General features: G+C 54.4%; 1 protein-coding gene across 1 annotated transcript in view; it reads right to left on the bottom strand.

Moving 5' to 3' along the window:
• Positions 1-23,865, bottom strand: part of DTX1 (deltex E3 ubiquitin ligase 1) — a 38,699-nt gene extending 14,834 nt beyond the window's left edge. The window contains exons 1-3 of the mRNA XM_055549939.1: positions 23,690-23,865; positions 22,174-23,182; positions 4,246-4,924 (exon numbers count right to left, since the gene is read on the bottom strand). Coding sequence (XP_055405914.1) covers positions 4,246-4,924; positions 22,174-22,432 — 938 coding nt within the window. The 5' untranslated portion in view covers positions 22,433-23,182; positions 23,690-23,865. The remainder of the gene's footprint in view (positions 1-4,245; positions 4,925-22,173; positions 23,183-23,689) is intronic.
• Positions 23,866-24,435: the final 570 nt, after the last annotated feature.

The raw sequence follows: 24,435 nt of genomic DNA, 5'->3' as shown, positions 1-24,435 counted from the left end.
GCTGTGTGACCTGGGGACAAGTCAGTGCCGCTCTCTGGACCTCTGTCCTGAGCTGAGGATGGGAGGTAAGAAGGATGACAAAGAATAATGTCTGAGTTCACCCCTCCTTTGCACACTGATCATGTGTAGTGATTTTAAATACATTTGCACACCCATCAGTTCTGATGAGCCAGCAGACGTGGACTGGGATGATTTTAGCTCCATTTGACAGATGGGGAAACTGAGGCCAGGGAGGAGAAGCTATGCACCTCTCTCTGCAGGAGAGAAGAAGGGTGGAGAAAAGGGAACAGAGAAGGAGAGAGCTGCTGAGAAGGAAAGAAAAAGGCAGGAGAGAAGGAGCAAGAGACAGACAGAGACAGGGAGACACAGTCACAGAGAGACAGAGAGAGACTGAAAGAGAGGCTGAGACTCAGAAAGCTGTAATAGGAGAGACCCAGACACTGCTGTGTCTTCAGTTGTGTCTGGACCCGAAACTCATGCATTGGAGTCCTGTTGTTCTTGTTATTCAGTTGCTAAGTCATATCCGACTCTTGTGACCCCGCGGACTGTAACCCCCCAGGCTCCCCAGTCCCTGAGATCTGCCAGGCAAGAATACTGGAGTGGGTTGCCATTTCTTCCTCCAGGGGATCTTCCCAACCCAGGGATCGAACCTGTGTCTCCTGCATTGGCAGGCAGATTCTTTACCACTGAGCCACCAGGGAAGTCCCCGCTGGAGTCCTAACCCCTCTCCAAACTCCCAGACACTTGGAGACAGGGTCTTTGCAGAGGTCATCAAGTTATGAATGAGGTCATTGGAGTGGGCTCTAATCAATAAGCCTGGTGTTCTCATAAAGAGGAAATTTGGACACAGGGATACAGAGGGTAGATGATGTGAAGACAGGGGGAAGGTGCCTGTCTGTAAGCCAAGGCCTCACAAGAAACCCACCCTGCCATCACCTTGATCTCTGGCTTCTAGCCTCCAGAACTGAGACAATACATTTCTGTTGTTTGGGCCTCCCCAGTCTGTGGCACTTTGCTATGGCAGCCCAGGCACACCGATGGACTTAAACACAGAAGCAGAGAGACTGTGGGAAGGGCCATGAGGGGCTCTGGGTGTTCTGGAGACCAGGGCGAAGGTGGGGGGCCTGATTCCTCAGAGACACCATCCCTTTCCCCTCATGGGCTGCACTGAGCCTCAGTTGCCTGGGAAACGGGAAGCTTCACTCTGCAGGAACTAGGGTCTGCCATCTCCATGCTGCCTTCCTCCCATCCCCTCCCTCAGCAACAGACTCCATGTGTCCTGGGCCCACCCCTCTACTCTGAACCAGGGCTATTTAAAAAAAATTTTTTTTGGTCACAACCTGAGACATGCAGGACCCTAGTTCCCCTGCCAGGGATCAAACCTGCGTCCCCTGCATTGGAAGGCACAGTCAAAACCACTGGACTGCTAGGGAAGCCCCTGAGCCAGGGGTATTTTTAGCTGATGTTCCTTGGCTATGCACCTCCTCAACAGGGTCAGCCCTGACTACTCCATCCCTCCCAACCACACCACCCTGTCCCATCACCTCCCTAGTGCTTCCCTCTCTCTCCAGCATCTGTGTTCATTTACTCATTTGCAGGCTGTATGTTCAGCAGTTTGGACCCCATTTGTCTTGTCAGTCTCTGTGAACATGCACCCACAGTACATATTTAGAGAATTGATACCGAGCAATAAAAACTGAGCAACCCCCAGCTTGCCCTGAAAGAGCCGTTTTCAAAAATTTCATCAGTGACTGAGAAATTCATTTCACCTGGCGACCCATGAAACGCATGTAGAAATCATGCAAAAGGTTCCTGGAGCAATTTTTACTAAGTATGACACATGCCAATGTTTTCTCTTCTGTTCTCTTTCTTTGATTCTATTCAGTTCCCTCCCATCCCGTTCTCAGAAAATTTTGGTTACAACCTTCTGACTTCATAATTCACTAGTGGGTTTCAGTGATACAGCCCTGGAGAGAAGATTCTCGAATTCTTGCTGCAAAGGCACCGGGGACTTTTCTGCTTCTGTCCCCTCCCGCATCTACTCCAACTTGTTTTCTACTCTTGTCATCCTAGGGCCCTCCAGCCCGGCCAAAGCCAGGCTGTGATCTGCAAGGAGCCACATGAATACCCGTCTGTGATTCCCAGATGGGTGAGTCCCTTCTGCAGTGTTTCCCCAAAATGCTCTCCCAAACCTCCTCTGGTCTCCTCCCTGTGGGCACTGGGATGCTGGAGAGGAATGATCTGGAGGGGAAGGGGAGAGGAAGGGAGGGCTAGGTGGGCAGGTGGCAGCTGCTGTAGTCCTTCCGGTAGAAAATCACCTCCCCGGCCCCCCATACCACCCTCCTCCGGATAACATTAGTAGTCCTGGCTGCCACTGAAGGACTATCTCAATATAAGTGCTATGTATGATCAGGCACACAGCTCCCACTTGACAGATGATAAAACTGAGGCTCAGTGAAGGAGAGGGACTTGCCCCAGATCTCATAGCTCAGAAGTGGCTGCCAAGAGGGGATCGGAACCCAAGCAGCCAGATTCTCAAAAGTTCAGAAGCCAGAGAGATTCAGAAAGTGAAAGAAAGTGTTAATCGTTCAGTTGTGTCTGACTCTTTGCGACCCCATTGATTGTAGCCTGCCAGGCTCCACTGTCCATGGGATTCTCCAGGCAAGAATACTGGAGTGGATAACCATTCCCCTCTCCAGAGGATCTTCCCGACCCAGGGATCGAAACTGGCTCTTCCTCATTGCAGGCAGACTCTTCTCCGTCTGAGCCACCAGGGAAGCCCAGAAAGATTTTGAAGGGCAGCCTAATTCAGGGCCCCTTCCCTTCCCCAGGCCTCAGTTTCTTGGTGAAAGGAAGACCTGGATATGGTGACCTCAGAGGTTGTCTCCACATCTGACCCGTGCATGACCACTCTCCTAGGTCATGCCAGAGGGATGCGAGCAGAGTTGCCTTTTGGTGCTTGTTCCTGGTTTTGGGCACCACAGCCCACACCCCACCTGCCCTTTTCCCTTCTGGTCTATCTCAAGGTCAAGGTCTCTGCTCTGGCCTCCCATTCCAACTCTTTCAGGATCTGGTCCTCTGCTGAGATCAAGTGAATCTGGACTCCTGGGTGGGAAGCTGACAGACTCACTGGGTCCATATCCTGGGGCATGGGTGTCTTAACCCAGGCATTTCCAAAGCTGTTATGATCCAGGTTCCCTTCCTCAGTGAAATCCTATGAAAACCAGTTCGCAAAAGAGAGTCCAGAAAGGGCTGATCTGGTTAAAATGAAAGCAGAGGCTGGCTTCTTGGCCAGCCCCCTCTCCTGCCACTACGCCGTGTTGTCCCAGGGGTCCCTAAAGCTCAGCTTGAAAACCATAGTATTAGTCCCATGTAATGGTGATATTTCAGGCGTGGCCTTTAGGGCCACAAATATTTGGACAATATTGGCTTGCTTGAGCTTCCACATGAGATAGGTATGGCCTGGGGCAGGGTATGGAAACCCTCTAGAACTTCAAAAACAACACAGTGCAGACTCCAAAATCCTACAGGTCTGAACTTCAATCCCTGCCCTCCACCTGGGTGGCCCTCAGAAAGTATCATACCTCTCCCAGCCTCTGCCTCTCCATCTGTAATAGAGACATGATGAAATGGAGGGGGTGTGTAATAAATGAGATGGTGCAGAAAAAGAATTTAGTAAATAGCAGACATGGACTATACACCATTATGGCTTCCCAGGTGGCTCAGTGGTAAAGAAGCCACCTGCCAGTGCAAGAAATGCAGGTTTGATCCCTGGGACAGGAAGATCCCCTGGAAGAAGAAATGGCAATCCACTCCAGCATTCTTGCCTGGAAAATCCCATGGACAGAGGAGCTTGACGGGCTGCAGTCCATGCGGTCGCAGAGTCGGACACGAATGAGCGACTGAGCACGCGCGCACACACACACCAGTGTAGCTGGGGCTATGGCTACATCACTTGTGAACTACACGATCTGGGATGTGTTACTAACCCTCCCCATGCTGCAGATTGTTCGTTATCTGTAAATTGAGGCATGTTCGTTATCTGTAAATTGGGGCTGATGACGCTCCCTCCCTCATAAGGTCCTCATTCCTGGAGATAAATGAGCGTTAAGGTGCTTAGTTAACTCTTGGCACAAAGTGAATACTTAATAGACGCTAGGTAATTCTTATGATTTTTGTAATTACTGTAATTCTTTGTTCCTAGCCCCGGTGGGTCGCCACCCCTGCGCCCAGGGCCCGGCTTACCCCGGCGGGATGGAGGCGCGTGCGCTCACGCTGGTGGCGCGCTGGGGCCCGGGCCGGTTGAGGTTGTTCTGCCCCGGGGTGGGCGCGCCTCCGGGGGCGCTCGGGCTCCGCGGGGGCGCGCCGGGGGGCTGCGCGGGCTCGGCGGGGCCGGCGGCTGGCGCGGCCCAGAGCGCGGCGCCGGCGAAGGTGGCGCTGGGGCGCACGGCGAGCGTGCCCGCTGGTCCTCCGGGCGGCGGCTGGGGTGGCGGGGGCGCGGGGGGCGCCTTGCGGCGCTGCGAGGCCAGGATGGCGTTGGAAGCGGCGCGCGTGCTGTTGACCAGCAGGCACTGCTGGCACGAGCAGGGCTGGCCCGAGCTGGCGCCCACGGGCCACGATTGCGACTTGGGGATGGAGCCGACAGTGAGCGGGTAGGCGAGGTCCAGGCGGCGGCGCAGGCGGCGGCGCCGGCGCGTCTGGCGGTTCATCTGCGACATGCTGTTGAAGTAGATGAGGTAGCAGAAGCCGAGCGACGAGAGGTCGAGCCACGGGTGCTGCTTCTCGTAGGCGTTCTGGATGGTGATGCAGATGTCCATGTCGTAGGCCGTCCACGCGCCGCCGTCGTTCTCCCATTCCCACACGATGCCCTTGCCCGGCGCCGACGACGGGTCGTAGAAGTTGCGCCGCACTGGCCGCATGGTGCCTGTGTTCACAAGGGGAACGGGAGTCAGGACCCGAGGACGGTGAACCTCCGCGGCTGGGCGGAGGCGGGGTCGAGGTCGGGGTGGGGGGTGGTCAGGGCAGGCCAGAGGGGCGGGAGACGACCCCGGGGGGTCAGTATATGCGCAGGAGCGAGCTTGAAGGTCAGCGCAATATGGGTTGGGGCGGAAGGCAAGGAAGTGGGGTGTCCAGACAGCACGGGGATGCCAATCAGCAAGGGGAGTAGGGGAGGCAAGCGGCCCCACCTCTCAAGGGTCGACACAGGCACTGAAACAGTGGCCATCACAGGCTGGGGGGTGGGAGAGGGGGCGGGGAAGAAGGGCGAAGCCAGTGTGGGATCTGTTTAGACCAGGAGGGGCTGGGAAGCAGAGTCAGCGCCTGGGGTGAGGGCAGGGATCAACAGAGGCCACCACCCTGCAGACTCCAATGGCCCTTCTTTCCTTCATCCGTCCACTCATTCAGTCGTTCGTTCATCCATTCGTTGATTACTTCAAGCACAAGTTCACTTATACATTCGTTCATTCCTTTCTTCATGTCTTGGTTCACACATTCATGTATTCCTCCGTTCATTCGTTCAATAACTCTTTCATTAGCCCAGTCACCCATGCCTGCCGCCATTTCATACCTGCATTTATTCTCCCCCGTCTAGTCATCCATGATTTCAGTCATTCCTTCATTTACCACCATTCTATGTAAAATGTGCACCACCTCTACATACCATCTTTCTCCTCCACATACCTTCTTTCCCCTCTCCTTCCCTGCTTGGGTTTTCTCCATCTGGTATACTTTATATTTCACACATTTATCTTGTTTTCTGTCTCTCTTTCCACTAGAATGTCATTGCCACAAGGCAAGGACTTTGCTTTATTCACTGCTGTATCCCCAGTGCCTGCTCACAGTAGGTGCTCACTAGATCGTTGCTGAATATATGAATGAATTCATTTAGTTCAGACATTGATTCATTCGGGATCCGCTTATTTTATTCAGTCATGCCTTTTGCTATCCTTGCATTGATCCATTCCTTCATCCACTTATTAATCCTCTTTTCCATACATCTGTTTATTTGTTCCTTCTTTTAACAAACACACTACCTGTCTGCCCTGAGCTCTGTGCTGGGAGGTCATTCAAAATGAACATAACCACATGATAACCTCAGCCAGGTGGGTATTCATGCACCCACTATAAAAAACGGAGGCCCTGAAGTTTGGCTCCCAACTTTTGCTCCATGTTTCCCAGTTCTGGATGCTTCCTGAGAGCAAGGCTCCATGGACACTGGGTTAAGCAGAGATGACTGACGTCCAGGCTGCAGGACTTCTCAGTGCCTTCAGCCCGCCCTGTGCCTTGGGGCCAGTGTGGAGAGATTCTTTTGCATGGTTCACGTGACACACCGTCAGGAAGGCTGCACCCTTGACTGCTCCTCAATTGTAGGCAAGTCCCTTCAGTCTCACTACGTCTTGGTGGCCCCATCTCGAAAATAAAGGTGATACTAATCCATAAGCCACCCCTCCCCTCTCAAACCAGGCTGTTGGGAGGATTCAGTGAGAATAGCCACGGAGCACAGGGTCTGAGAAGGGCACCAGGGCTGGGAGGCAGACAGACCTCACTTCAAATCCCAACTGCCTAACTTTCCAGCTCTGTGTCTGTGGTCAGGTGATGCAATCACTCTGAACCTCAGTTTTCTCATCTCTAAAATGGGCACAAGCAGACCTTCCTTATGAGGGTCTTAAAAGAATCCTTGAAGACAAATACTTTCTGTACGCTGATGATTCCAATATCCTCTCTCCTGAAAGCCAGGCTTGTGTATCCAGCAGCTCCCTCAGCAGCTTCCCATACAGGTTCAACAGGTTTCTCAAACTCAGCTCTGCCATAGCGCAGCTGTGATCTTCCTTCCTAACCCTAACCCCAAACCTGTTCCTCCTGAAATCTTCCTCATTGCAGTTAAGCAACTCCATCTTTCCAGCTGCTCAAGCCCCAAACCCCCAGTTCTTGGACCTACCCCGGACTTCTCATGTCACACCCCATGTCCACCCTATTAGTAAAATCCTGTCATCTCTGTCTTCAAATACATCCCACACCTGACCACTTGCCCCTCTCCCCAGCACACCAAATCTGTCTGGTCTAAGTCACTATGTCCCTCCTGTCTGGACCGTGGCAGTAGACTCATGACTGTTCTCCACCTCTGTCCTTGCTTTCTGTAGGGTCTGTTCCCTACAGTGCAGCCAGAGGCATCTCATTCAAGTCAGATCACATTCTCCTTTGGCTCAAAACTCTCCCATGGTTCCCTGCTTACTTGGAGTCAAAGTCAAAGTCCTGGCCATGATTTACAAAGCACTGCATGGTCTATAAAGCTCCTACAAGGTCCCACGGGTCTACAAAATGCCCCCTCACTCACTACCTGGTCCCCTTGCTGCTCCTTAATGACCCGAAGCAATGTCCAACCTCAGGGCCTTTGCACATACTGTCCTCTCCACCTGGAATATGACCTCACCACTTCCACACATTCTTACAGTTTCCTCCCTCCTTTCTTTCAGGTCTCTGTTCGAACATCACCTCTTTGGAAAGACCACCCTTCCATTGCCCGCCCACTGCCATCCTTTTCCCTTTCTCAGTTTCTCTTTCTGGCACTCAGTGCTACCTGCATGATACATTGATCTACAGACTTGCTTTACTGTCTGTCTCACCCCCGAGATCAGGGATCCTGCCTGCTTTACTCCCTGCCTAGCGCAGTGCTGGCATGCAGTGGGTCCTCCCTACCTTAGGGTGTTTCTACTGTTAACTGGCACAACGCCAGGGTGCCTGGTCCTGGAATCTGCAGCCAGATGGATGAGGGCCCATCATGGTCCATCCTGAGGACCCCTTCCTGCCCTTGCCTTTCTCAGGCTTCTCTCTTCTGGTACAGACTATACCCGACCTTCAGTGGGTCCCTACCCAGGGCTGAAAAGGCTTCTCTGCTCTCTCCTCTGTTTGCATCCCAAGGGCTATGGATGACCCCTGGCCCTTGCCAAGTGCCCAGAGAGCTGGGGAAGTCGAGGCAAATGAGAGGGGTGTGGTGGGCATGGGGTCCCCGGGCTCCTATAACATCCAGTCAATTACATGACAATTTCCCCCCTGGGCCTCCAGGGCAGCCTCTTTCTCCTATCTGCTTTATCATTTTAATTGAGTGTTCGAAAATTGATTTTTTTTTTCCTTGACAATAGGCAGGCCTGTGAGGGGATTAGTTAGAGGGAAAATCTGGGATCCTGCTCTGGCTCTGCTCCTGAGGCCTGGTCTTCCCCTCTCAGAGCCTCAGTTTCCCCATCTATAAAATGAGGGTTCATGACAGATGATCTTCAGGTCTGATGGGCCTCCTTGGTAAGGGTTAAGGCACTGTGTTACTTGGAAGGTGTAACCCCTGGGTGGGAAGGGAAAGGAATGGGTGGAAACTTGCCATATTTAAGCACCTGTGTGTGCCAGGTCTTGAGCTGGGTAGGGCAGGATCAGGGGCAGAAGATGCAGAGTGAAGTGGTTGAGAGAAACAACTCAGAAGTCTCACAAGCCATGTGCAAATTCTGGCTCCACATTTAGCCTCAGTGTCCTCATCTGTCAAATGGGGGTATTAATACCTACCCCCCCCCCAAGGAATTACTGTGGGACAAAATAAGATAATGCATACCATAGGTGCTTGGCAGAGAGCTTGGCTACAGTAAGTACTTCATGAATGTTAGCTAAGATGCCGTTATTATTGTTTACATTACCACATTCGCCCTTTCCCACCCCTCAGTCACTTGGTAAACTCCTATTCACCCAACAAAACCCTCTACACGCCCACCTGCTCCAGGAAGTGCTTTTCCATCCTGCTGTTACAGCTAGCACATGCTGCTTTGTCTTGTGTGTCTATTCTTGCACCGTCAATAAGCTATTTGTTTCTGTTCTTAATCTCTCTCACTGGTTGATGACTTTCAGGAGGACAAGGATTTGGTCACATCTATATTTTTGTTCCCAGCACTAGGCACAAGGCATGTCAAAGGACGCATCTGCAACTGAAACAAGCAACCTACTTGGCACAGGTCAGGGCTCAGAGGGAGTGGGAAAGGGGAGGGGCTGGTCTTGATGGAGAGGGAGTGCAGACATGGAGGGCAGGAGCCAACGTGCACACGGGGTCCCGGGAAAGGCGGGGGACAGGGTTCCAAAGGTCGGCGTTGGCCAGCTCTGCAACAGAGGACTCCAGGAGCTTCTCCCAGCCAGGTCAGGACCAGCCAGCCCAGGCATCCCTCTCTCCAGGGCTCTATTTACCAGGTATCGATTTTCCTGCCTGTTTACTGGTAGTTATTAAAGGCTGCGTCCCTGGAGTCCTTTTCAAACGAGACCGGAACCTGGCGAGCTGGAGTAATTAGGGCAGCTGCCGTTCATCCCGCCCGGCCTCGCACCCCGCAGCGCCCAGTGCTGCCTGCCCATCCATCTACCTCCCCAGCTCCCACTGGCCTTGGACCAGGCCGAGGGGCAGGGGGCACCAGCTGGTTCCCTGGGGACCTGCCTGGGCCACGATCTTGAGATGTGCAAGGGAGCAACCGCGGAAACACTCTTTCTCCTCCCCAGTGGCCTTGGCCTAGATTTTAGGCCAGAACAATGGGTCTAAGATGAGAGGCTGGAGGTTCTTCAGCCTGGGAGATGGGAAGGGCCTCAGACTAGTGGGCTGGATGCACTGCTGATCTTTCTAACACCCAGCAGCTCTGCTGGGTCCACTCCCCCTTCTCCAGCCTCCTGGGCACCCAGCTGTGCCAGTCACCAGGGTCTGTGTCCCCACGGCGGTGAGGAACCTGTGTCAAGCATGTACTATTTCTGGGCCGGTTTCTGTGTCTGCTTTTGTTCCCCGTCCCCCCACACCCCCTCCTTCGTTTCTCAGGAATGTTTGGTTGAAAAATTCCAATCTTGTTCCAGCTGAACTGAGAGGAAAGGGGCTTTGGCCAAATGTCAGCTGGAGGATTGTAGGAGCTGGGCCCCCGGAGACGGGGTGTGGGGGCGGCTGCGGTCACTGCAGCCAGTGACCAGTTCGTGCCTGGGACAGAGACAACCAAAGAGAGATGGAGACACCGGAGGAAGCAAGAGAGAGGGCGAGAGAGGCTGGGAGAGACATACATGCGCCGAGGGCCGAGATCAAAATGGGATGTGCTAAGGTAGATAAAGGAGAGTCGGGGGCAAAGAGACATAAAGGAACAGGATCCTGAAGCCTAGAGACAGAGGCAGTCATGGACAGTCAGGGAGAACCAGAGAGCCAAGCCAAGAGACAGGGAGGAGCAGAGAGGGGAGGCTGTGGGGTAGCCAGCAGCTACGGCCATAACAATAAAGCTAATGTTGACTGAGGCCCCACTGTGTGCCAGAGGCTGAGTTCAACACCTTCCTTGCACTAACTCATTTTATCCCCATATGGTTCCTTCCAGGGAAGAACTAAAATTGTTCCTGTTTTACAGAACACAACTGAGATCCCAGAGAAGTGAAATCTTGGGAGACTTGGGGAATGATGCCTTATTCATGGAGTAAAGGAAAAGCCAGGTTAGACTGGTTCTAAGACTGGTTTAACTCAGCCAAGGGATAGTCCAGCTTAGGATGGCTCCAGCGACGGGAACTCACTACCTCAGTTTGCGCTCAGTTGTTTCGCCATCGTGAGAGGTTTCTGCCTGGAGAATGTGGTCCCAATCTGAACCCCCTGCCTGAAGGTGGGGTGTGTGGGTGTCTCAGCCCCCAGATTTTTGCTTTAAGAAAAAGCTGACTCTGTAGAGAGCTGAGGGGAAGGTTCTGAGCCCTCCTGTCTGCCTCTCTAGCCTCCAAAGGGTTCTACCCTGGGCTGGGCCAGTCCCAAGGCCCAGCAATGAACCCCTCCCTCTGGGGGTGGCTTCCCGGAGGGAAGTGACCTCAGTTTAGGGGCACCCAGACCCTGACGGGAAGAGGGGCCCTGTGGGAGGCAGTCATGGGACATCCTGTCAGGTGGGGGGGGGAGTCCCACTCCCGCCTGAGGTCTGTGATGGAGCGGGGGGGTGGGGGGCAGCGGGTTAAGCATGAGTTCAACACCCAGTGGATGCTGGGCCTGATGAGATAGTTCACTGACTCCTCCACCAACCCAGAAGTCACACCATAGTAACAGCCATGCTCAGAGAACACACTTTTGTGGCCAGGCTCATAACTCATTTAATCCTCACAGTGGCCCTATGAGGTAGGGATATTACCATCCCAGTTAAATTTATTTATTTACAAAAAAATGTTGTTTTGGCTGCGCCCCACGGCTTGCAGGATCTTAGTTCCCTGATCAGGGATTGAACCCGGGCTAATGAAAGTCGCAAGTCCTAACCACTGGACCACCAGGAAATTCACCATCCTGTTTTAGAGGTGAGGAAACAGAGGTACAGAGAGGGTTAGGAACCCCTGAGGTCATCTGCAAGGAAATGATCCAATCGGAACCCATCCCGGGTTGCTGGACTCCAGCTGTCCCCTTCACTGCCCTACTCTTCCCGGCCTGTGTTCCAGGGGAGGAGACTGAGGCATGGAGGTTTACACAGCAAGTAAGGGACACAGCTGACGTTCCGACCCAAGCTGTTATATGGCCTTCTGGAATAGCAGCCGTCTCCCTGATGCCTCGACTGATTATCTGAGTGGCTGGCCAACTCCCTGACATCGACAGCAAGAGCCATCCTGCTTTATTGAACGCCAGCTACTATGCTAAGAGCTGATGCGTGCCGATCAGCCCTTGAAAGAGCCTGAGAGGTTTTGTGCACTGTAGTTAGCCCCATTTGGCAGATGGGGAAACTGAGGCTCCTTGGGAAGATTTGGAGGTCCACCTGGGAATGGCAGCCAGGCTGGGATTCGAACTGCAGTCTGTGGACCCCGGGCGACTCCCCCTCCCGCCCTGTGATCAATAATCCCGCCGTGTTCTGTTTCCCTCCAAACTCTCCCAGGGGACTTGTCAACTGAGCCGCGGCCCATTAGCGGTTTCTGCACGTTTGAAGCTGGCCCAGTCTCCCTAAGCTCTGTGGCAGGGGAAGGGAGGGGGTCTCCAGCCCTGCCTGGAGGAGGCTAAAGGGTTGTGGGGCATTTGGAGAGGCTACCACCTTTAAAATGGTTTCAAAAACCCCTCCCTCCGGAGTCTGCCGGCAGCTGCAAGCTGGCTGTGCCCACTTTATGAGCTGTGTGTGTGGCTTCCCGGTCACATGGCTTCCAACACACTCGGGTTCAGGACCCCCTGGCATAGCAGCAGCAGCTGAGAGAGGGAAATGAGGGGGCAGGAAAGAGAAGGAGCAGAGAGTCTTCTATCTCCTGGAGCGCTCAGTGCTGTTGGGCCACTGCCCCGACACTTCCAAGCCTCTACTTTCTCATCTGTGAAATTGAACATCTTCCTCCCCATCCTGATGGTAGACACTCACAAAAGACCTACTATGTGCCAGGTACTGTGCTAAGTGTTTTACATGTTACTGCTTCATCCACATAACATTCTACAGAACAGGTACCACTATTATCATTGCCTTGCACAAATCCAAACAGAGAGGTGAAGTGATTCACCCCACATAACACACGTAAGCTATTAGCTGGGATTCAACCCAGCCAGATTTGAACTTCTCCCCACTTCCAGCGCCACCACCCTGGTCCAGGCCACTGTGACTGCTTGCCTAGCCGGCTGCAGCAGCCTCTGTCCTGGTCCCAGTCGGTACCCTTCACACCCTGTAAGGCATACTGTCCCCCAAGGCGGCCAGAGGGTCTTTCATAAACTCCAGTCTGCCCACATCACTCCTCTGATCTACACCCATCAGTAGCTCCCTAGTGCCCTTCGGAATGAATTGGTCTAAGTGTGTCAGCTCATCTTCGAAGCCCAGCTGTCTACACAGCCTCACACCCTAATAGCACCAAATATCTAGTTTTTCCCTAAACGCAACATACACGGCTCTGCCTCTGTGTATTTTCCCATGCTGTTACCTCTGTCTGGAATGTCCTTCTACTCAAACTACCCCATGTCCCTCTCTCCTGGGTTCCTGCACACTTGTCAGGGTTCAGCTCCACCACCATCCTCTTAAAATCTCTGCCACCCTCAGGGAGAATCACTACCTCCTTGGGACTCACACAGCACCTTGTACCTGCAGAACTGCCATTAAAACACCGAGCACAAGCTCTAAATGTTGAGGCATCTGTTCTCTTCAGCCTGGAAGCCTCTCAAAGGTTGGGTGATTTTTCAGCCACCCTAGCATCCTTCCATAGACAGGAGCACAGGGAGGTGGGCACTTGGAAAATGCTAGCTAAATGAATGAATGAATGACCAAATACACACATGTGAACCCACCTGAGTACTACAGATGACTAGCCTGGAGATTGCAAAGTGGAGGGTGACTGTGACTTTGTTTGGTCACCACACTATTTGCATCTTCTAAGTATAATGACCAGGCATTTAAAAATTGGCCAAGACTCCACTCTCCCAATGCAGGGGCCTGGGTTTGATCCCTGATCAGGGAACTGGATCCTACTTGCCGTGGCTGGGAGTTCAAATGCCACAGCTAAAAGGTCCCACATGTCACAAGCAAGACCCAGCACAGCCAAATAAATAACCATTTAAAAAAAAATGAGGTGGACTCACTCAAGTCCGGATTTCAAAAATGTCCCCAAATATCCAAAGAGGCAGTGACAAAGATTGGCTTTCTTGGCAACAGTTAGCAGAAGCTGAGTCACAGTCACCCTATTCATGTTTTCAAGTATTTATTGAGCACCTACTGTGCACCAGGCACTAGAGAACAACAGTTAAACATCCTTGCCTTCCTAGCCACCGCACACACTTCTGATGGCTGCCCCAGCCCTGGAAGCATCCGAATTCTCAGCCTCTTTTCTAGATGGGGAAATTGGGCCCCCAAAGAGAAAGGGACTTGGTTCAAATCACCTACAATGTAGAGGTAGATCTAGACCCCTGGCTCCTTGACTCGTGTTTTCACGGTCCCAGGTGACTAACACCTTGGCATAAGTGAACCTTCGTTCCCTAGAAGAGAGGAACCTGGGGAGGGCTCCATATCGGTGCCATTTCGGGTGAACCCTACGCGTTCCCCCGCTGTGCTCTGCTTGCAGTCAGTCGGAGGGAGAGGTGACAAAGGCTCTGTGGTGGTGGGGCTCAGCTTGTCATCAGCAGAAGAGGTGGCTACCCTGAGGCTGCTGGCAGGACTGTCCTGGCCGCCAGCGCCGCCTCCTTTGATGGCCTCCTCCTTTGTTCTGCATTTCAGGGCATTCAGCTCTAGGGCCCAGTGCCAGACTTCCTCCCATAGCCCTTCACCCGCCTGCCACTACCGTCCGGGCAGGTGGAAGCAGCAGCCTGGAGCAACTCCAGAGGGATAATGGGAGGAGCCCAGAGAGAGGCACTTGGCTAGAGTGGCAGAGCCTGGAGGCAGCTACACAGGACCTGGGGGAGACTCAGCCTCCAGCCTGGCTGCTCCTGTGGCCCCCAAATCAAGGACACCCCCACATCCAGACCTCTTCAGTGTCTGGCCTCTTGTACCAGGCCCATCACTCCTACCAAAATAGAAGGGCTCTGAGGGCAGCGATTTGTGTGTGTCCTGCTCACTGCTGCCTCCTTAGTGCTGAGGACAGTGTCTGGCCCATAGTAGGTGTTCATTAAGTTCCTGCTGAATGAACAAACTAATACTGATCAGAATCTTATGAGATGGGGACTGTTGTTGGGCCCATATTACAGAGGAGGAAACCGAGACTCATGCAGATAGTGTGGTTTACTCAAAGTCACAAGTCAGCGCCCCTTCCCATCCTTACCCCATCCCCACAATTACCAGAGAGCTGCAAAGAAGGGAATTTAGAGCCTGGACCTCACCAACAAGGCTCCCGAGGCAGCCACTTCCAGATTGGGGGCCCCATGCCCTCAGCTGGTATCAGTCAAAGGTAGCTGGGATTGACTGGGAGCCTGAGCGGGTTCATTGCCAGGGTTTGGGGGGTGATGACTGTCTTGGGGCCTGGAGGTTGTCCTGGAGTGGCTACCGCTGGGTGTGTTGTAGGAGTGAGAGGGAGGCCCAGGGAGACACAGATATGGGGGCGGGGTGCCTCGGAGGGCCCCAGGCACCCTCCATACCCTGGGGAGGAAGCTAAGGATCCCCCTGCCCGCAGCCTGAATGGGCAGCTCCTGTGTGACCAGTCATCACCTCCCCATCCTGGCCCCTCTTCATTACCCTCCCATCACGTCTTCCATCACCCCGTCTTTAGAACCCTTATGCCTCCCCCTTCACTCCTTATCACCTTCTTCACCACCCTCCATCACAGTCTGCACAGCACTCCTATTGCTGTCCCGCCATGACTGCGGCTATGACCCTCCCCATCACAGTCCCCTTTATCACACCCTCCCCACCTCACCCCACCCTACCATTAATAGCTCCAGTCATAGCCCCATCACCTCCCTGTCCCCTCCCCGCCCCATGGCTCTCATCACCTTCCCTATCACCTCTCCTATTCCAGCCCCCACACTTCCCCATCACAGCTTCCACCACCTCCTCATCTCTAGGTCAGACTCTACAGCTCCCTTGGACTGATGAGGATGCGGGGTGCGGGGAGGTTGGGAAAGAGCAGGAAAGGACAGAGAGGGGAGCAGCAGGGGTAGGGTACATGAAAGGAGAGAGAAGATGCTACCAGGAGGACGTGACCCAGCATCTCTCACCCCCACTCCCCACAGGAATGGTCCAGCCACGGGTGGCGCTGTCCAAGGTGCTGGGGCAATCAGGCCTGATGCAGGGCGGGCGCTGCAGGCCACTGGGATCTGAATCTCTGATTCATGTCTTCCTAGCTTGGGCAGGTGGCTCTCCACCCTCTGAGCCTCACCTTGGCTATGTATAAAGTGGGCTGATGCCTGCTGGCTGGGAGGAGGGAGCCCAGACAGACTGTTGGGAAGGGCCTGCGTCAGCCCCTGCCCAGCCGGCTTCACCTCTGGCCTCTGAGGGCCCATGATTAATGAGGCTGGTCTTGCAGTGTGGCTCTGGGTCCCCTGGGGCCTGGCTGCTAAAGGGTGACAGCTGGAGGCCCAGTCATGCCTGTGAGACTCAAGAGGCCTCCCTTCCCCTCCCTACCTCTCCCCGGCTTCTATCACTGCCTCCCTCTTCCACTCAGGCCTGCCTGGGTTGCCTCCAGCCAGAAGTGTTCCTCAAACCATACAGACTCTTGGAGAACTCCTGCAGGAAGTCCTCCTGCTCAGAGGCCCCTGGCACACACTGTCCATATCATCTGGTCAGGAAACTTGTACCTCTCCTATGAGGTATTTGAATCTTTTTCCTACTTGAACATGAGTACTATGTGCAAAGTAATATTCTCTGTGATTTTACCTACATTATCTCATTCAGTCCTCACGATAACCCTCTCAGGTAGGGACTATTCTTATTCCCACTTTGCAGAATAGGAATCTGAGGCTCAGATAGGTTAAGGGGCTAGCCCGTGGTCACACAGCCAGCAAAGGGCCAAGCTGGAATCCAGATCTATACCTGAATCTGAGAGTTTGGCTGCTATTCCCATGATATGTACTTGCCTTTGCCTTAACTAGACTCTGAAACCCATTTGGCAGGGGTCTTGTCCATCTTTCTGAGTTCCAGGGAATTGATCCAGGGCCTGGTACTGAGTAGGCACCAGTGATTATCAAATAAAAGTGATGATGAATGTATGGTACCAGAGGAGACTCCAGGAGCCAGACAAGCAGCCGGAGGCAAAAGGATGGATCTGTCAGGGTGGAGATGCAGGCAATGCCACAGGTGGTGGTGGGAGACACCCTTGTATGACTCAGCTGGAGCTGCAGCCACCAGGGGACAGACCCCCTCCCAGTCCAAACACATATCATCCTTCCTGCCCCTGGTGTCAGGCCCAGCCCCCTGGGGGCCCTCCGGGTTGTCTGGGAGAAGGTCCCAAGGGGTTGTGTAATCAGGGAGCTGGGCCTGGAGGCCTCTGGGGTTGCACAAGGCTGTTCCTACTTTGGTACAGAATCTGGCAACAAGCCCCAGCAGAGCGCTCAAGGGAGGCGGGGAGGTGACTCTCTTGGCAGGCTTGTTGAACGTACCCTTAGTCTCCATCCTTGAAACCTGTGTGAGAAACCCAGTTCCAGAGGAGTGATTGACTGTGTGACGTTGGGCAAGTCATGCACCTTCTCTGGGCCTCTCTGTCTTGGAGGATACAACGACTTGCCTAGGGGTCTAAATTCTGGTGGTGCTTTCCCTGGTGACGGCTGCTCCTCTCTCTGGGTGGCCCTACCCGATCTCTGACAGCCTCAGTGTGGCTTCAGATAGGATGTTCCATCAGGGCTCCAGGGCTGAGTGGAGCGCCGGCTACCCAGAGAAGGGATTGGTGTTGGCTTGGGAGATGCTGAAAACAGGCACCACCTGTCACTCCAGCCTGACAGCTTGGGAGTGCCAGGCACAGACGTGCTCTGAGCTGTGGGGACAGCAGTTGTGGATGGTCCCCAGGCTGGCATCCCCCAGCCTCAGCTGTCCCATCTACAGAATGGGCAGAAGGCAGCCAGGGGTGCCCCCAGCAGTAGAGGGAGTAGAGAATAGGTGTCACTCTATTCATCGCTCTCCCTGCCCCTACTCCCAGCCACGTGAGCTCAGAGAGAAATCTGGAAATGGCCTGGGGAGTGGTTAGCTCAGATCTCTGTCCCAAGCGGGGGCCAAGAGGAGGATCCAGGGTCTAGATGAAGCCCTCAGTGGCAGCTGCCTGCCTCCACAGCAGCGGGGAAGTGGCTCTCAGCAGGTGACCTCACGGGGGACAGGAGGCGGTTCCCACATCTTTCTCCCACTGCTGGTGGGAGCCAACACCTTCCTCCAAGAACCCCTCTGGCTCCTGGACCCAGCTCCACCACCAGCGGCTCTGCCCACCTGGGCCAACCCCTCGCCTTGGTTTTCCCATTTGTGAAATCCTGGTTTGGTCGGCTCAAGACAAAGGAAAACTGGGAAAGCTATGGTGGACCAGTACCACGCTGGCCCATTATCACCCACATCGCAGCAGATGTGCCTGTGAAAGGAACACCAGGGTCATGGCATCCCTGCCACGTGGGTTCCAGACCTTCGGGGCTTCAAAGGGAAACTCACCCCCCGTGGCAAGTGATGAAAACAGCCCAGCAGGGGAGAGGTGACGGGCCACAGGCTGAACAAACAGCAGCCCCCATGGGACCAGGGCTGGCCCTTCCCCTGTGGTCCAAGCCTGACACCTGGGCTTGCTTTCCGCTGGCAGCACGACAGGGTTATAGACAGGGCATTTGGGTGTCAATGATGTACAGGTGGGGCAGCACTGTGTGTATGCACACACACGTACACCTCAGCACGCACCAGGAGGCAAGTATTTCATACAGGCCACACTGAGAGTGCCATGGCATCTGCACTGTCCTACTCCGTGGGCAGGCTAAGAATATATTGGGAGTAGGTGAACTGCAGCCCACTGGTCCAATCCACTGGCTGCCTGCTTTTGCACAGCTTATGAGCTGAGCAGTTCTTAAATTTTCAAATGGTTGGTGGATGGGGGTCGGAGGTGGGAGAGAAAGGAGAAGAATATGTCATGACCCGTGAAAATGATATGCAATTCAAATTTCAGTGGCTGCAACTAGTTTTATTAAGACACAGACCCATTCATTCATTTGCATACTGTCTGGCTGCTTTCAAACTACAGCAGCAGAGTCTGGCTACAGCAACAGTTTCGACGGAGACTGTAGAATCCACAGAGGCTAACCTATTTCTATCTGACCTTATCAGAGTCTGTGGTGCCAATGTCAGGGTCACTGGGGCATGCTGCTACCTCCCACAAAAACGTAAAGTTCTGCTGCAATGAACTTGTCAAGAATCTTACAATTAGAAAATCTAGGGGACGTCCCTGGTGGTTTAGCAGCTAAGTCTCTGCGTTCCCAATGCAGAGGACCCGGGCTCGATCCCTGGTCAGGGAACTAGATCCCACATGCCATAAGGAAAAGACCCCAAATGATTCAACAACGAAGATCAAAGATGCCGTGTGCCACAACTAAGACCCAGAGCAGCCAAGTAAATTAATAAAAATAGATATTAAAAAGAGAAAAATCTAAAGAGAGGCTGTATTCATTTCAATATATACATGCGAGCTTTGAGTTTTACAACTTTATATTGTTTTGTGTGTGTGTGTGCCACAATCTTCAAGATTTAGGATCTCCTACTCATCTCTCAGGCATCTGTAGTGTTCAATACAGGCTGGATACATGGTGGGTAATCAGTTAGTTAAGGTCTGTGGGATAAAATAAGGTATGTGATTCTCTCCACCAACTTAACAACCATGCTGGCAAAGTGATACTCTTGCGCATCTCATGGATGTGGAAACTGAGGTCTGGGGAGGTGACAACGGCCACTCGAGGCTCTTCCCTGAGTCATGGAGGGTGAGGACCAGATGTCCTCCCTTGGTTTTGTATTGCTCCTGGGAGAAGTGGGCAAGCACATTATAACACTCCTGGTGGGAGACATCTTGCCCCTCCCTCTAGCAGTCATCCAGGCTTCCTAGGTCTCCTGCTGGCCCCAGAGGTTTCCAGGCTTTCCTCCCTCCCTGGGGGGTCTTGGCAGGCTCCCAGGAGCCTGTGGAGGGTTGAGTGGTTTTTTTTTTTTTTCTCTTTTCCGGCCAACAGGGAGCAGGTGTGGAGTGAGCAGCTCCTGGAGGGGGCAGTGGGAACATGACTGACGCTGAACTTCTAGGGGATCCAGCAAGGCTGACCCATAAAAGGAATGCCATTGAGAGTAAGGGGCCCCCTGAAAGGGGGAATGGAGGGAGTTTGGGGAGTTGGGAGCCCAAGTGAGGGTGTGGGAAGAGAAAAGGAGCCTAGAACAGGGGATCACGGATCAATGTGGGAATCACAGACAAACTGGCCAACTTGGCAGCCTCGAATGGGGCAATTCCTGCTTCTGAGGACCACCTGTCAGGCCCTGGAAAACTCTCTCCACGCCCAGCACTAGCTCTGAACCTATAGAATGCTTTGTCAGATCCCTGCCCTCCACCAGAGGTGGTTCCGGAATAAGCCAGAGAGAATGGGGCAGGGGATGCCCAGCAATTCTTCATCAGGGACTCTGCCTCTCTGGAAGGATCGGCCCAAGAGCTTGATGGTGACTTCTTCTACCCTCAGGATAAAATCCAGAGCCCCTTTCACAGCTTTATGTCCAGCTCCTGCTTGAAATTCATCTTTTTTTTTTTTTAAAGGGTTTTTATTTTGTATTGGGATATAGCCAATTAACAACACTGTGATGGTTTCAGCAAAGAGACTTAGCCATATGTACACATGTGTTCATTCTCCCCCAGTCCAACCTTATCTCACGCCACCTCCCTTCATCCACTGCACTCCAAACGCAATGGGTTTGAACGTACTCTGCTCCTTCCTGCCACAGGGCCTTTGCACTAGCTGTTCCCTCTGTTAGGAAGCTGTCTCCCTCAAACATTCTTTAGGTTTCTAGTCAAACCTGACTTCCTCAGATGAGCCTTCTGTGACCGCTACTCGACCAAGGTTATTCCATGTTCTGAGACCTGCAACTGATTATTTGTGTGGTTAATGTGTTGCTTGCTGACTACACAGGGATCTCCTGCATAGATCCTCCACAAATAGACCTCTACTAAGGACCCCGGCTGTCTTTCTTTTTGGTTGTGCCACGCAACTTTCAGGAATTGAATCCAGGACATGGCAGTGAAAGCTTGGAGTCCTAACCATTGGATTTCCCTGACCCTGGCGGTCTTGCTCCTTACAGTATTCTAGCGCTCAGCACGGGGGTCTGACACACAGATTGGTAAGTCGATGACGGCACGAATGAACAAATGGTACCACCAGTGACTGCTGCCAATTCCCAGAGTTTGGGGACACAGATATACGGAAAAGTCACAACAAACCATTTGTCAAGAATTCACCTGCTTCCACACGTGGGGACCACCCAGTAGGCACCAAGCGATGTTCGAGAGTGGAGCTAGCCACTAGAACTCTCTTCGATGGTGGTAGTGTTCTGGACTTATGCTGTCTAGTATAGTCACCACGAGACACCTGTGGCCACTGAGCAAGTGGATGTGGCTAGTGGGAGTGAGGAACTAAATTTTAAATTTGATTTAATTTTAATTAATGTAAATTTCAATAGCCACAGGGCTTAGTGGCTACCATATTGGACAGTATAGCTCTAGAGAGATGGAACGTGTTCTATTATCCCCAAGGCTGTTACATGCAGTTCTATCATCTAGGGAGTCATTGTAACTCCTTCAAACCTCCATCAGCAGATTCCTGGGGGTGATCATGTCAAGGATTCTTGGCAGCTTCTAAGAGGCAGGACCTTGCCATTCCTCACTGCCCACAAAGCTTTTCATACAGACCACCAGGCAACAATGACTCAGGCAGGTCTCCACAGTGATGGCGAACAGAAATGCTGTTTTTAATCACATCCTCGTTTTTATCATCATCATCACCTATCACATGACACCAAGACTGCCATCAGCCTCATTCTCTCCACCATGACCACCCCATCACGCTGCTCCCAAGACCACCACCCACACAACCATCACCACCACCACCAATTCCACAATCAATATGACCACTGACATTGCCATCAACACTACTTCCTCCATCATTACCGCCCTTCTACCATCAGCACCACCAATCCCCCTCAACTGCCCCCATCATTGCAACACTACTACATCACTCCAACAACACCAGCTCTCAGAGCCGAAATGAGATTCTGGTTAAGAGCTTCAGCTCTGGAAGCCCCTTGTCTGGGCTTAGATCTCAGCTCTGAGTTTAAATCGCTCAGCTTCTGGGAGACTCAGTTTCTTCATCTGTAAAATGGGACAGCTACCAGGACTACCATGAACATGATAGGAAGACTGGCTGTAGTGGTTGAAAAAATATCAACTGAGGAAGTGCAGGGAAAGCCCTTTCATTCTGATGATCGAACACTAATGATCTTCTAGGCTCCGGGCTCAGTGAGCAGTTTTATTTAATCCTCACACAGCTGTTAGAGACACTGACCCATCCATTTTGCAGAGGGGGAACCTGAGGCTCACAGAAGCGATATAGCTCATCTGCAGCCCTACATAAGAGGCTGGATTGGAACCCAGTTCTTCAACTGGACTAGGCTAGACTGACCTGTTTAGGGGGAGGGGGTTGGAGCAGCAGGTGGGCCTTCCACAATTCCGCTTCCCTCCTCAGGGATGCTGGGGTATTTCAGCATCCCGCCATGATGGTGCTGGTGGTGGCGGTGGGGAGGGGAGGGGCGCGAGCCCACTCACCTGTGTCCTGGCGAAACTGGTGCATGGACTGAAGGTCGATGATGTAGGGCACCAGCTGGGCGTCCACTTGTCCCAGGACCACAGAGCCCCGGGCATCCTCCTTGAGCACGTTCTCGATGTGGTGGCACACGGTGGCCGTGTAGGGCCGCCAGCGGCTGTGTTCATTCAGCCACTCCCACACCACCACCCGGGCCACGTTCTGAGGTGGGAAGCCCAGCCCGTTCACTGGCATCATCACTCCCTGGCCTGGCCGTGACATGGCCGCTGCCGCCCGAGGGGCCAGGACCCCCTTCTTCCCCACGCAGCTTCTCCTGGGCCTGGGAGCTGGCGGGGGTGGAGGGGAGCTTCCTCTCGCCCCAGGGAGGGCAGCAAGGACTGTCCGGCCTCCTTTGTGTCCTCCCGGCCCCTCTCAGGCCCGCAGGCCTCAGTTAAAGGAGTGTTGGGGGCTGGGGGGGAATGTTCCAGGCTCCAAGATACCTTCCCCTCAGAGCTGTCTCAGGTTAGGTGTGTTCTGGCAAGTGTCTTTCTTAGGAAGGGGAAAGGTGCTCTCAATCCCCGGGTTCCCTCCAGGCTCAGACGAGGGGGTGAGGCAGCTGCCTCTACTCTAGGTCCGGGCTCTTTCCTGCTGGTCCCCCGTTTCTTCTGGCCGCGGCAGGGCCTGTCACCCCCGGAGGAGGCCCGGCCCCAGCCGGCCTTCTCTGCAGCGCCCCGGCCGGCCCTCTGCGCTCGAAGACCCTGCGCCTGGCTCCAGGGGGGCTGCTGGCCTTGTCTCAGGTCGGCCACCCCCGCCCCCCGACGGCTCCCGCTTAAGGGGGCGTCCCTGTCCCGGGTGTCCCCCCACCCCAGGTCCACGCCGTCCTGGAAGGCCTGGGTGGCTCGAAGAACGCACGGGGGAGGGGTGCGGCGGCTACTCCCAGCCCCCTGATCCGGGCTGCGGCTCCCGAGCTGGGCTGGGGGACGAGGGGGGCGGGGGCCCGTGGGCACGCCCCACCCCACTCGCGCTCGCCACCTGCCAGGAGACAAGAAGGGGAGGGAGAGGGCCCTTTAAGACCAGAGCGCGGCACCCCCTCCCCCCTTCCCCGGGAGAGCGATGGGCTGAGAACAATGGGGAACCGATGGGGGGGAGCGGGCAGCGAGGGGGGCTAAAGGGGGTCGCCCGGTCGCGCTCCCTTGGGGCAGGCCTCAAGGGAGGTCTGGGGCTGGGGGCGCGATTTTCCAAGACCCCTCGCCTGCGGCGCCCCCTCCTCAGCAACCTGAGCGCTCCCCTCCCTCGGGGCCCGCTCCTGGCCGAGGGATGCGGGATGCGCCGGGAGGTGCCAGGATGCGCGGCGCTGCAGGCGCGGCCCAGGGCCCCTCAGGGGTCGCGTCACCGCGCAGGCGAAGCCAGGAGCTGGATCGCCTATGCCTCCCGCCTTGCGGGTAACAACCCTCCGTCCCCAGGCCAGACCTCCCCAAAGCGCGCGCGGGCCTCCCGAAGGAGCCGGGGGTGGGGTCCCTGGGCACCCCGCGCTCTCACCGCCTCTCCCCGGTTCTGCCTCCTTCTCCGGCTCAGGCTTCAGCACCGCCGCCTCCTGGGCTCCCCCCGGAGTGGGAGGGAGCCGCGGTCCCGCCTCCGCGCCCTTTCCCTCCCAGGCCGCGCGGCGGGGCTCTGGGCTCTCCCCGCGCGGACAGACTACCCAGCCGACCGACGGACGCGTGAGCCGGCGGCCGGACGCCGGGATCCCGCGGGTGGGAGGCGGCCGTCGCCGCGCTCAGGGGAGGGAAGGGGGAGGGGGCGGAGAAGGAGGAAGGGGAGGAGACAGATCGCGGCCCTAAGCACCGCCGGCGCTGACACGCGAGTCCCCGGGCGCCCCGTATCCTGGGCTAGGCCCACCTGGGACCCCACGGGGCCTCCTGACCCCAGCAGGATTCAGGCCATGGAATGGGGTGTCCATTTGGTCACCTGCTTGAATCTGAATCATTTTTACGTTCCAGTTGCCTGGTCCAGGGCCTGGTACACAATAGATGCTCAATAAATGCTCGAACGAATGGATTAGGATCCAGGGGTTGTTTAAAGAAAGATCTTAAAGCGTTCTAGGGTAGGCTTCTTTTCTCCTTGCACTCTTCTGGGGGAGGGGAGTGAGGAGGGGCTGGCAGAGGGAATCATGAAATCTGAAGTGTACATATGGGCCCACTGAGGCACAAAGAGGGTAAGAAATAAGCCCAGGATCACACAGCAGCTTAGAGCAATGCTCAGACACCACTCAGAGCTGATTCTCCTCC

Source organism: Bubalus kerabau, chromosome 16 (genome assembly GCF_029407905.1).
Source record: "Bubalus kerabau isolate K-KA32 ecotype Philippines breed swamp buffalo chromosome 16, PCC_UOA_SB_1v2, whole genome shotgun sequence".
Classification (NCBI taxonomy): Eukaryota; Metazoa; Chordata; class Mammalia; order Artiodactyla; family Bovidae; genus Bubalus; species Bubalus kerabau.
Note: the sequence above shows the minus strand (reverse complement) of the source record. Positions and strands in the feature narration are given on the sequence as shown.